Source organism: Xenopus laevis, chromosome 9_10L, assembly GCF_017654675.1.
Source record: "Xenopus laevis strain J_2021 chromosome 9_10L, Xenopus_laevis_v10.1, whole genome shotgun sequence".
Classification (NCBI taxonomy): domain Eukaryota; kingdom Metazoa; phylum Chordata; class Amphibia; order Anura; family Pipidae; genus Xenopus; species Xenopus laevis.
In genome coordinates, this window is record NC_054387.1 from 136161006 (window position 1) to 136175070 (window position 14065).

At 43.0% G+C, this 14065-nt stretch overlaps 1 protein-coding gene across 1 annotated transcript in view; it reads left to right on the top strand.

Moving 5' to 3' along the window:
* The first annotated feature begins 9891 nt into the window (after positions 1-9891).
* The window catches only part of LOC108703903, a 33061-nt gene continuing 28887 nt past the window's right edge, over positions 9892-14065 (top strand). The window contains exon 1 of the mRNA XM_041575912.1: positions 9892-10052. Coding sequence (XP_041431846.1) covers positions 10034-10052 — 19 coding nt within the window. The 5' untranslated portion in view covers positions 9892-10033. The remainder of the gene's footprint in view (positions 10053-14065) is intronic.

Sequence of the window (14065 nt, forward strand, 5' to 3'; positions counted from 1 at the left end):
TGAGGCAGACTAGCTTTCCTTAGCTTCTGTAAAAAATACAACCGTTGATTTGCTTTCTTGATAATCAAAGCAGTATTCAAATTCCATGAAAGGTCATTTGCCAGATTCACAACTTATAAATGTCTAAGTATCTAAGTATCTAACTATCTAACAACTATCTAACTATCTAACTAGCTCAACATCTCTTCCATTTATACATAATGGGGCAGGATGTTTCATCTTCTTTCTAACGTCAATTACAATCTCCTTGGTCTTTTCTACATTTAAAATGAGGTTGTTGTTCTGACACCAAAGCACCAATTGCTCTACCTCCTTCCTACATACAGTATCATTATTATTACTAATGAGACCTACTACTGCTGTGTCATCTGCAAACTTTACAATATGGTGTAACGCTTTCTTGGCCTATTCTGCCAATTAGGCGTTAAGGGTGACAAGCTAGGTAGTGAGCATGGGTTACATTACGAATCCTCACTCAAGGCAGAGCCTTCGCAAAATGGAAGCTTCCCCTTTAAACTGTAGTTGAACTACAACTCACAGGCATATAAGTGTAAAATAGAATAATGGACGCCAGGAGGTTCTTTAAAAAGGTAAAACAGGAGCACAGATTTATTATGCCAGAGGCAAATGACCACAGGTTTACTTACAAATATACGTAGGACACAGCAGGTGGAATCACTTTGGACAATACAAGGCTCACGGTCAGACAGAAGCGACTCCCAAAGGATATTGCATATAGGTGTACATCAATTCCCAGTTTAACCGACGTTGCACAGTGAGGGGATTGGGATCTATCAGGTAGGGTACAGGTAGTCCTTTGCTCACCTAGATGCCTATCAACTGAGTTCCCTGCTCTATAGGCAAACAGGCCTTGTGGGAAGCTACTCCCTACTACAATCCTCGTTGGAGCGACAACTGCTCTTTCTGCTACACCTCTCTGTCTTACTCTCCTAGAGAGACTATAACAGTATCTTACTATCTTAGCTGATCCTCGTTCACGGGGTTACCTGGTCCCCGACTTAAGCACCAAAGGTGTCAGGTCCCTGTGGGGTAAATGCTTTATGGGGCCTATGGTGATCCCAGGCTCAATGGAGATTCACCCAGCAGCAGCACCAGGAGCCAAAGAGGAAGAGGCCACTCCCTGCACAACACTATATAGCAGTTAGGCAGGGGAGTGTCATTACACTCTTTGTCCAATAGGTGAGGGGGTTACACTTTACCAGTTACAAGGGCTTGGCCCAATAACAAGGGAAAAGAGAACTACATACAAAAGGTAGGGATTAACTCTATAGGGATAGGATATCCTATAGGTCCCTACAATGGTTTGAACTATACTGGGCTACACAATCATGTGATAGTAACGTGAATAACACAGACTGAGCACACAGTCCTGAGGAGAGCCTGGGCTCAGTATTAGAACACGATCGGACTGGGCCAGCGGGACACCGGGAAAAAACCCGGAGGGCCCCAGCTCTTTTGGGCCCGGCTGGCCCAGACCTTCCATCCTCAATGTGCGCACACACACTGGCCGGCACAGGCTCTCTCCCTGCACTTCCACCTCACTTGCTGGACCCCGGGCGCGTCAGCCAAATGTATTCGCATGCGCGCACGTGTGGCAAAGGTGGTTTACCAGCAGATTACTTTGCGGCTGTCAGTCAGTCTGACGCTGTATAAGAATTTTTGAATTCTTACTTCTAAATGAAACATATTGTGGTCTATCTGTCAAGAAATCAAGAATCCAGTTACACAAGGAGTTTATACCCGGCAATCCCAGTTTTTCTATCAGCTTCTGTGGGACAACTGTATTAAGTGCTGAATTAAATGAACAACATCTTAACAAACTGTGTATAAAAACGAAGATGTTTTTGGATCAGCGCCTAAAGCAAACGGAGAGAGTAAAAAAAACAAAAAACAAAAACAGGAAATATGGTGAAGTATTTCTGATTCTTTCTGGCGCACCCGGTGTTCGGAAAGGCAAAGCAAGTTCTTATGTGGTTTTCCCTTTAAACCAGACTTTCTTCCGGTGCCATTTATTACTTGAGTTTAAGTGTTTTCCAGCAAACAACCTTCAGCAACTTTGGCTAAAATGCCTACTTACAAGATGGCAGTAGGATTATCATGTGTAGTGATGGGAATCAATGTTTTCCCTTTTTCCCCAAACGGTGCAGTGTCCTCCCCTGGTCAATATTCAGGCTCCGACACAAGGGTGTAAAAATATCATAGTATAACACTGTTTTATTAAAAAGTTTTTAATAAAGTTAAAAATTCTCACTCAAATTTGTTTCCATGAGTTAATAGTCATGTATAAGTGTAAGTCTTTGACATGTGTCACCGGATGTTTCGCAAAGGAGAAGGAGTTGCCGGCGTTTCTTTCCCCTCGTTTTGTTCTGCTCACAGTTTACTATCCTGACATAACTGTCCTTTTTGTCTGGATGAGAAAGAGACAAATGTTATGCAGCTCATATCACAAGTGCTTAGAAACGACAGTTAAACAAGGCAGTTCCATGGAACTAACTCCTATCTCTTCTCATTCCTACAGGTAATTCTGCTATATCCACATACTGCCATATCCATATACTGCAACTGTTTATTCTGGTAATTCTGCTATATCCCTACTTGTATTTGTTAACCCCAATAACTTTTGTCTGTCAGGCCTATTCTACTTTAGTTCTTTGATAAATATCTAAAGCACACATCTGTGTCCCCTCCTCCGTGAACAAGAGATATTTTTATAGCCCCAAACCTGGTTCTGGTGTCTGTAAAACTCTGCCCTTTGCTAGCTATTTAATTGATTAATTAGGCTCTAGTTTTCCCAATCAGCTACATATAAATTCAGACCCAGTATTGGGGATGACACTCGTGTCTGGGGGATGGCACGAGTGCTAAAGTTTCACAAGTGCTTAGAAATGACAGTTAAACAAGGCAGTTGGACAAGGCAAAAGGAACTGGATTCCCCTGCAATCAACAGTGAACCATCTGGGTGAAGAAGAAAACAGATTTGTTTGTACCTGCCAGTTTGTTACTTCTTACTCCAAACATACTTTATCCTGCATTTCTCCTCCTTTCACTCTCATGTTTCATAAAACATTTTTCACTCCCTCCTCCATCAAATCCCAGTTCTATACAAATCTCAGCCTCTCTCCTCTCCTTCCCTCTCCACACATGAAGTATATAAAGTTCTCTGTTTAGCTATTCCACAAAACTCCTCTTTTTCATACAAACCAAGGACTTATAAATCCCACTCTCACTTAGTCTTTCTTTCCTTTCTATTACTGGCAGCTGGGGACATTTCCCCAAACCCTGGCCCTTACCCCATCCCAGTTATATCACGGCCACAAGCTCCTTCTCTCTGGAGCAAATTCCAACAGTACAGAACACTTACTCCTATACCCAAAAACCCAGTTAATCTTTCCTGTGCTCTCTGGAATGTCAGCTCTGTCTGCAACAAACTCACCGCTATACACGACCATTTCATTGCCAATTCCTTTAACTACTCGCACTTACTGACACCTGTCTCTCTCCTACTGACACTGCCTCACCTGCTGCCCTGTCCTATGGGGGCCTACACCTTACTCATACTTACTCATACTTACTCATACTTACTCATACTTACTCATACTTACTCATACTTACTCATACTTACTCATACTTACTCATACTTACTCATACTCCCACACCTGCTAACAGACCTGGAGGTGGGGTGGGTTTGCTTCTCTCTCCCCAGTGTACTTTTAAAGTTCTTCCACCTGTTCCCTCTCTATCATTCTCCTCATTTGAGTCTCACTGCATTAGGCTCTTTTCTCCTGTTTCACTCTGCATTGCTCTTATATATCGACCACCAGGAGCAACTGCACAATTTCTGGACAACTTTGCTGCTTGGCTTCCTTACTTTCTTTCATCTAACATCCCATCCATCATATTAGGTGACTTTAATATACCCGTTAACAACATTAACAACTCTTCTGTCTCTAAACTTCTTTCACTAACCTCCTCCCTAGACTTATCTTTGTGCTCAGACTCCCCCTCTCACTCCAATGGTAATGCTCTGGATCTCATATTTACCAGACTCTGTTCAACCTCCAATTTTACTAACTCCCCATTTCCCCTCTCTGATCACAATATGGTCACATTTCAACTCTCACTAACTCCCTCCTCACCCCCTGCTATTCCCCAAACATGTACTTACCGTGACTTGCAAGCTGTAGTCTCATCTCTCTTCTTCCTTTGACTCTCTTCACTCTAATATCTCAGCCATCTCATGTCCTAATGTGGCTACTACTATAGTCCTCTCACCACTGCCCTAAATGAGCTGCTCCTATAAAAACTAAACGTTCTCGACCCAAACCACTTCAACCTTGACATACTGCTCATACAAAAGTGCTCCAAAGACATTCACGTGCACTTGAGCGTCGCTGGCGCAAATCCCGCTCAGAATCAGACTTTTGGAGCTACAAATCTGCCCTGCGCTCCTTTAACACCAGCCTCTTCCAAGCCAAACAAACTTACTTTACTTCACTCATTAACTCCCTTTCTAAAAAACCAGCACAACTTTTCTCCACCTTTAATCCTCTCCTTTCCCCTTCTCCACCCCCTCCATGCACATCTGTCTCTGCTCAAGATATTGCTGAGCACTTCAAAAACAAAATTGTCACTATCAGAAGGGACATTCCACTACTCAACCCCCCTAGACTTCCACCACCCTCCCTCCACACTCCCCAGTCTCTCCTGTGCTCCTTCACCCCTGTCACTGATGAGGAATCTCAAAGCTTCTGGCCTCTTCTCACCTTACCACCTGCCCGCTTGATCCAATTCTCTCAAAACTTCTCCGCAATACCAATCCTTGTCTAATCAAAGCCTTAACTCACCTATTTAATCTTTTCCTCTAAACTGGACTGTTTCCTTCTCAACTAAAACATGCTCTTGTCACCCCCCATCTGAAAAAACCCTCTCTTGATCCCTCCAATCTTGACAACCTCCGACCTATCTCTCTGCTACCTTTCATCTCTAAACTACTCGAACGCCTAGTCTACAACCAACTTACCTCATTCCTCTCTGACAATAACCTGCTGGACCCCCTACAATCTGGTTTTAAGCCACAACACTCCACGGAAACTGCCCTGACTCGACTGACTAATGACCTCTTAACCGCTAAAGCCAACAATCATTTCTCACTACTAATACTGCTTGATCTCTCAGCCGCATTTGACACTGTAGATCACCCTCTCCTCCTCCGGTCCCTCCAGTCGCTTGGCCTTCGTGACACAGCCCTGTCCTGGTTCTCTTCTTACATCACCAATTGTTCCTTCAGTGTCTCCTACAATGGAGTAGCATCTTCTCCCCTACCTCTTTCTGTTGCAGTTCCTCAAGGCTCTGTCCTGGGACCATTACTATTCTCCCTCTATACTTCCTCCCTTGGCAAATTAATAAATTCGTATGGTTTCCACTACCACCTCTATGCTGACGATACTCAGATCTCTCATCTCCTGATCTCAACCCAGAACTCCTAACTCGCGTCTCCTCCTGCCTGTCCGCTATCTCTACCTGGATGTCGCAACGCTACCTTAAATTAAACCTCTCTAAAACTGAAATGGTTCTCTTTCCTCCAACTAACACCAGTAGCATCCCCGAATTATCCATCATAGTTAACAGGCCCGGTGCCTTGGGGTTATCCTAGATTCTGCCCTGTCATTCACTCCTCATATCCAGTCACTTATTAAATCGTGTCACTTCCACCTAAGGAACATATCCAAAATACGATCATTTATCACCCAAGACGCTGCCAAAATTCTTATTCACTCTCTCATCATATCGCGTCTAGACTACTGTAACTCTCTTTTAATTGGCCTCCCTCTCCAGAGACTGTCAGCTCTCCAGTCCATAATGAACAGTGCTGCGAGGCTCATACACCTCAGCAACCGCTCCTCCTCTGCCTCGCCATTCTGTCAATCCCTGCACTGGCTTCCACTACTCTTCAGAATCAAATTCAAATTAATGACCCTGACATTCAAAGCACTTCATAACTCTGCCCCACCCTACATCTCTGAACTCATCTCTATATACTCACCCACTCGCTTACTACGCTCCTCTACTGACCTGCTACTCAACTCTTCTCTCATTACCTCCTCACATGCTCACATTCAAGACTTTGCAAGGGCTGCACCCCTCCTCTGGAACGCTCTTCCACGGTCTGTCCGACTTTCTCCCAACCTTTCTGCTTTCAAGAAATCTCTGAAAACGCACTTCTTTCGAGAAGCCTACCCTCACTCTGCTTAACTACCAAACGCAACACCACATACAATACCACATTTCTCACCCACTTAATTCCATCTTGCCCACTCCCACACCTTGTGTATTACTCCCTTCCCTTTAGACTGTATGCCTATGCATAGGGCCTTCCTCACCTTTTTGTACCTGTATTGATTGTGATGTTTGTTACTCCATATGTTCTATGTATGTAATTCATGTGATGTAGTTGTATAATCACATTTACTTTACAGTGCTACGCAATATGTTGGCGCTATATAAATACATGTTAATAATAATAATAATAATAATAATCCTCCATATTTCGATTTGGCCGATAGGTAAATTGTAAATCTTGAGAAAGTTGTGCCTTCGTGTGCTTCATTACTAATCTCTCAAAGCCCTTTGTGATACGAGGTGTAAGTGCTATTGGCCGATAGTCATTCAGACATGACACAACTGACTTTTTTAACACTGGGATAATTCTAGTTGTTATAAAACATGCCGGTACCACAGCTAGACCTAAAGATACATTAAAGATGTCAGTAAAGACCTCACTCAACTGTTCAGTACAGGTATGGAGCACCTTACCAGGTATATTATGTCCCTCAGCTGAAAGCTTTCTGGCAACTATCTGGTAAGATGCCGATGCTCCTCTGGGGCCTCTTTACTATTACAGTTTTAAGAGTTTCCTATCGATGAGTATTCTGTGCAGACACAGAGGTTATATTTGCATTTATTACACAGGGTGCTTACAGGATTGGCTGGAGGTTGCACTGCAGAATCAGTATAGTACCCCCTTCCTTCCTTACAATAAGTCTCCTCCTAACAAGCAGCCTGTCCCCAGGGCTCTGACTGGAGTAGTGGTGGGGGAATAAATGTGGTAGACACCAATTGTCACCAAATTTCCATGTATTGCTGCAAGCAAATTAATTTGCGAAACTAATTTGCCAGTGAAAAATCCACTGCGTCAAAAAAATTGGAGCAGGTCATAATTATATGGTACTTGTGTACCTGGCCGGCCGTAGCACACAACAGGCACGCACACAAAAACACGCCACACACATGCGCAAAAAAAATATACGCGCAAAAGGGACGACTACACACGCCGCCCAGAGTGGCGAGCGGGGACTGAACTAGGGGGTAGGAGAGGCAGAGAAGTCATGTGTCTGGTGCTCCCCCCATCTTTGCGCCCTATGCACGTGCCTACTCTGCCTACCCCTAGTTCTGGCGCTGCTTGTTTGATATAGGTTTTCTCTTAGAGATTCCATTCCCATCTGATGGTTTTAGTTTGGAGATCAGTTGCAGTTCAACTACATATACTGATTTTCGATGACTGTATGTTTCCCTTCTTTTATTGCTATGTTGAAGGGCACTTACTGAACAGATTTGAAGTCAGCTTGCTGACTTTTTACCAAGGTTCTTGTGGCTGCTGCCTTTTCCATGGCCCTTAGCTCATGTGTTTGCTGGCCTTTTACCAGGGTTCTTGACCTGTTGGCCTTTTTCCATGACCTTGGCTAAGGTGGCTGCTAGTTTTTTATAGTCCTTGGGGGCTTGTGGTTGCTGTTTTTCATGGGGCTACCAGCCTTTGCTGTCACCTATGGCACATTTGGCTGCTAGCTGTATGATGGCCTGTGATAGGGATGGCTACTGTTCCTTGCTGTGGCCCTTGATGGCATGTCTGTTTCCCTTGTGACATTCCTTGGCAGGACAACAGCCATTGGTTTTGTCTTGTCTACAATCCTCGCATGCATGGTTACACCAGCACTGGGCATGATTGGTTGTTCAACTGAAGAAGCTGCTCGGATGAGTAGTGAAACGTCTTCATTCTTTTATTTTTTTTGCTGGCCCCATTACCCTTCCATATTGAATAGAAAGGATATAAACAGAATATATTTGCTAAACTAGTGTCACGATCGTCGGCCGGAGCAGTTCCAGAAGCTTCGGGCGGCGTGTCCTCCTCTGCCGGCATCGCTCCCAAAATGGCGGCGCCCATGGCCACCACGTGGGTAGCGGCGCTGGCGCAATGGCGCCAGTGCGTCAACGTCGTCGTAAGGACACCAATGACATCACTATGGCGCCAAATTCAAATATAAAAACACTACCAAGACGCCAGAATGGCGCCCAAGTATAGGATTCATTACTGTGTGTTTCCTGGGTTTCCTGTGAACTACTTTTGGCTGTATCTTGTTCCTGATTGTTGCCTGACCCCTTGCCTGGACTTTGGATTTTGCTTGTTATCTGCCTGCCTTTGAACTCTTGCCTGGACTCTGACCTTTGATTAACCCTTTGGACACCGCGACTTTTGATCCCACAGTGGGCTTCCTCCTAGATCCTGACAACCTCCCTGGTGGGAGCATCCCGGCTCCCTGACAACTAGGAGCCAGACCAAAAGATGTCTCTCCTACATCCGCCTCTTTTTTAGAAACTGGAAAGATGGAAGTCCCTTGTACAATAGATTATTTTTTTTATCACTCTAGGTCTTAAGAAAAGGAGATGAATAAGAGATTTAGATGGTGCCACAGAGGGGGGTGATCCAACAACTCAAACAACCCCCAAAAGATGGAATTAAATTAGAATTAAATTAGAAAAGGGAGTAACGACAGCACAAATACTGTAACTGTCCAAGGGATTTAACCAGTGTTTAAAGTCAAGCCAACAAAATACAACAATTCGGGTCATACCCCTTTGGACACCTTAGAAAAGGAATTGGGCATTTTTTAGCTATCCAGGTTTAAATTAAATATTAATCACCTAAAATTTCTATATAACTGTTTAAATTATGCACCAGTGAATAGTAACATAGACACACACCCATCAAGTTCAACCTTAAGTCTATATATAACCTGCCTAACTGCCAGTTGATCCAGAGGAAGGCAAAAACCCCATCTGAAGCCTCTCCAAGTTGCCTCAGAGGGGGAAAAATTCCTTCCTGACTCCAAAATGGGACCAGTCCCTGGATCAACTTGTACTATGAGCTATCTCCCATATCCCTGTATTCCCTCACTTGCTAAACACCATCCTATCATGGCTGGGATAGACCTACAACTGATAATCTCTCACTTTATGTTATTTTCCTTCACAAACCTGTCGTTCAACTAGAGTCGTATACGTCTACTTAATGATTTACCCTGGGAAGATCATTTCATTTGGGCCACTGTCAATGCCCAATCATTATACATAAATATTCAACATAGTTTGATCATTAGGGAGGTTGAACATTATTTAAGTCATGATCCCTTTATGCCTAGAATACAATGTGCTTTTATTTTAGGCTGAATTCAGGATATACTTATAATTATTTTGATTTTCATAATTATTTATATTTACAAATGTGTGGAACAAAAATGGGGGCCAGGTTTGCACCCAGTTATGCCAATTTGTTCCTTGGTTACTGGCAACTTACTGACATCTGCCCCCTAATAAGTGAAGGGTGAACCTGGTCAGGCCCGGACTGACAATCGGTGGATTCGGGCAATTGCCCGACGGGCCGCTTTAAATTTCATTCAAGTGGGCCGCCCGCTCTCTCACTCCTAATCCTAATAAGAAACTGTGCTGCAGCGTCTCTGGCTGTTTCCGGAGCCATGCGACACGCCCCTTCTGCCTGCCTTTCAGCAGCGATATCAATATTCTCAGCTGCCGAGGAAATGAATAGGGAGCCATAGTAACGGCTGGAAAGCGGTGTTGGTAGCGACATCTAGAGGATGTGCAGGAGCATGGATGGGCCGTGCCGGCTCAGACCCACTGCACAGAACAGACGCTCCTCACCTCCCCTCCCCTGCACGATCGCATGAAGAAGATTGTGCGAAGTAAGTACAGTATGTGCGAGCAGCAGGGGTGGGGGAGGATTACAGAGGGGGCCCTGCAATGGAGGGGGGGCCTTGGGGGGATTACAGAGGGGGCCCTTGGGGGCCTAATGTGGCAGCCCTGGTGGGCCCTAAACCCCCCCAGTGCAGCCAGTGTTGGAGCTGGCTGCACTGAAGCCTGTCAGACTGTTTTTACTGAGAAAAGAAAGTATTGCCAATACCTGTATTTGATTTCAACGGGGTGCTCCCACTTTTATTCAAGGTGCTTCCAGACACTTAACAATGGATCAAACGTTTCGGGACCGCATGGCCCTTCCTCAGTGATGATCATCACTGAGGAAGGGCCATGCGGTCCCGAAACGTTTGATCCATTGTTAAGTGTCTGGAAGCACCTTGAATAAAAGTGGGAGCACCCCGTTGAAATCAAATACAGGTATTGGCAATACTTTCTTTTCTGAGATTTATACTGGCGTGTGGCTAGGCCAGGGCCATATATACCTGCATCCCCTGCTACGATTATTTCCTAAGACTGTTTTTACTGACCATGCAAAGTATTTAGCTGATGAGGAGATCCTCTAACCTCCTGCATTTACTTTTCAGTCTGTTTCATGTCAATGTAAATAATAGGGAAAATGCATAAAAATATATGAAGGCCAGTACACTCATGTATTATAAGGGATAATGTACCCCCTACTGTAAATGATAAGGATATTAGACGTCACTGAGGGGTTGTTCTGTGACCATATAAAGGCACAAGGTTGCAGGCTGAGTTATACAGGGAACTCTGAGTATCACTCATGTATTATAAGGGATAATGTACCCCCTACTGTAAATGATAAGGATATTAGGACTCACTGAGGGGTTGTTCTGTGACCATATAAAGACACAAGGCTGCAGGCTGAGTTATACAGGGAACTCTGAGTATCACTCATGTATTATAAGGGATAATGTACCCCCTACTGTAAATTATAAGGATATTAGAAGTCACTGAGGGGTTGTTCTGTGACCATATAAAGGCACAAGGCTGCAGGCTGAGTTATACAGGGAACTCTGAGTATCACTCATGTATTATAAGGGATAATGTACCCCCTACTGTAAATCATAAGGATATTAGAAGTCACTGAGGGGTTGTTCTGTGACCATATAAAGACATAAGGCTGCAGGCTGAGTTATACAAGAACTCTTGAGTATCACTCGTGTATTATAAGGGATAATGTACCCCCTACTGTAAATGATAAGGATATTAGAAGTCACTGAGGGGTTGTTCTGTGACCATATAAAGGCACAAGGCTGCAGGCTGAGTTATACAGGGAACTCTGAGTATCACTCATGTATTATAAGGGATAATGTACCCCCTACTGTAAATGATAAGGATATTAGACGTCACTGAGGGGTTGTTCTGTGACCATATAAAGACACAAGGCTGCAGGCTGAGTTATACAGGGAACTCTGAGTATCACTCATGTATTATAAGGGATAATGTACCCCCTACTGTAAATGATAAGGATATTAGAAGTCACTGAGGGGTTGTTCTGTGACCATATAAAGGCACAAGGCTGCAGGCTGAGTTATACAGGGAACTCTGAGTATCACTCATGTATTATAAGGGATAATGCACCCCCTACTGTAAATTATAAGGATATTCGAAGTCACTGAGGGGTTCCGTGGCCATATAAAGGCACAAGGCTGCAGAATCTTTAACTTATTTTACATTACATAACCTTGTTTAATATCCATCATAACATTATCTTTGAATGCTATTTATAATTTGGCATAAAAGTACTACTATGCCAAATTAGTATTACTTTTCTTGCCCCCATGTTCCTCTATGAGGGGGCTGCTATATTTGTGCAGCAGGAGTCTGTTAGCATTAGAGACTCTAACTGACAGGCTGGGAGATGGGACAGTCCGATTGGCAAAACAGTCAGGTTTAGGAACTTCAAGTAATAATTAATTACAAAAGAAGAACTATCAGCAAAAAACGATCAACTTGACCTATATGTAATTTTTATTGTAGATTAATATTTTGAAATGAAAATTTTTAATGTCAGTATCACTTTAAATGAGAAAGGCAGCTCTTTATGCACATACTTTTTTGCAGTTTTACCCTAATATATAAGTGGATGAGTACAAGACCATTGAGTGTTTACAAGTGGGCTGCTTTTTGCTCCCAGTCCGGCCCTGAACCTGGTCCTATATAAACGCTGCATTGATGACATTATCATTAACTGGAAGGGTACTTTGAGTATATGGTATCGCATTTAAATCAATGGTGGACAGTAAAAAAAAAAAATACAAATATAAATAAAATAGACACAAGAACTTAGATAGAAATCAATAATTCACAGACAAAGAAACAGAACAATAAAGGGATTCTCTTGTATCACATATAATCCTGGAAATATATATATAGATTAATAATATTTATCATTTTACTCTCTGACCCTTATGTACAATTACAGTATGTTTAAATTCCAAAAAAAAGAGTATGAATTCTAACAACAGTTCCCAGGTTAGACTATTTATTCCTCGGGAGTTCCAGCTGTTGATAAGGATCTCTGTGTAACATCAAGTAGTAAAGAAAATGATCAGACAACACAAGTCAGTAATTAAATAATAATAAACTGGGCTCTATATATATATATATATATATATATATATATATATATATATATATATATATATATATATATATATATATATATATATATACAGACATGTCTAGGTGTAAGGACTGTTTGTTATTGGGAGACGCAGCTTTATAACAATAATTACCCCAGACTTGTGTTTCCCAGTTCAGAAGTGGCAGCCAAAGGTTTTCTAGTGATTGTGGGAGTTGTAGTTCAGTATTATATATAATTATATATATATATAGAGAGAGAGACAGTGATGTTTAGGTTCATGTACATGAGTAGACATAGAAGTAAGAAGTAAGTGTATGAGCCCAGCAGGATATAATACCCAGGAACATACAGATATTCAGCATTGCACTATGTGCCGCTTATTTGCACTAAACTCTGGGAGCAGCAAATATCGGGGTCTATGGCTCCTCCCCTTGAGTCAGGAGTCTGGCCCAGCAGTGACAGTTCTGTGTTTGTGCAGCAATGGCTGTTGGTTCTTTCACTTTCCGGGAAATCTGTGAGTTTCAGGAATCAGTAGAAGGGGTTTCAGCCAACTCTGTATTTACTCACCCCTCCCTGTTTCTCTTCCTCTAAATGTTTATGAACCCCCCCCCCAGTCCTGCTTAAAGGGACACTGACCTGCAAATAGAATGGGACAATGTGGCTCCTTATGTAAAGTCATTATATTACCCTTTTCATTGCCAGCTGCCCAACTGTATAGTAAATAAATGTATTTGAAAATCAATTTAAAGCCATTTAAAGGGACAGGCTCCCCCTTTGCATCATATCTGCACCCACAGAATCATTACATGGAATAAAAAAAGATTTATTTGATTAACCCTTAGTACAAAGGTGAGATTTCCCCTCAGGGACAAATTGCAGAGGCGTCAGAAGGGGTTTTGCCTCCTCTGGGTCAGTTGCAGTTGGGCAGGTTTTATACAGACAGAAAAGACTGAACTTGATGGACTTGTGTCTGTTTTCTGTCTCATCTGCTTTGTACAACTGTGGCCCTTTATCTGCCCCTCCCCCTACACTTACCCCTTTATACAGCTTCTGATTGGCTACAGCCTGGAGTATTGGGGGACATTGTGACTGGTGGGGCTGGAACATGGACTTTGTTATTGGAGACCCAGGTTTCACCAGTTGGTATGTGCAGAGCATGACAAGCACCAATATAATTGGGTCTCATTACATATTCACAGCACTCACACTGGAATCATTAAATGAGATGGAGCGACACAGACAACTGGAGCCGGATACAAACAGAGGATACCTGACAGGGAACAGCACAGAATACTGGGTCTGTATCAGCTCCACCAGCCCCTATTTCTCATATAGTCAGAGGAGCTGACACTTTAACAGGGTGACTATGCATCATATATATATATGTTTATA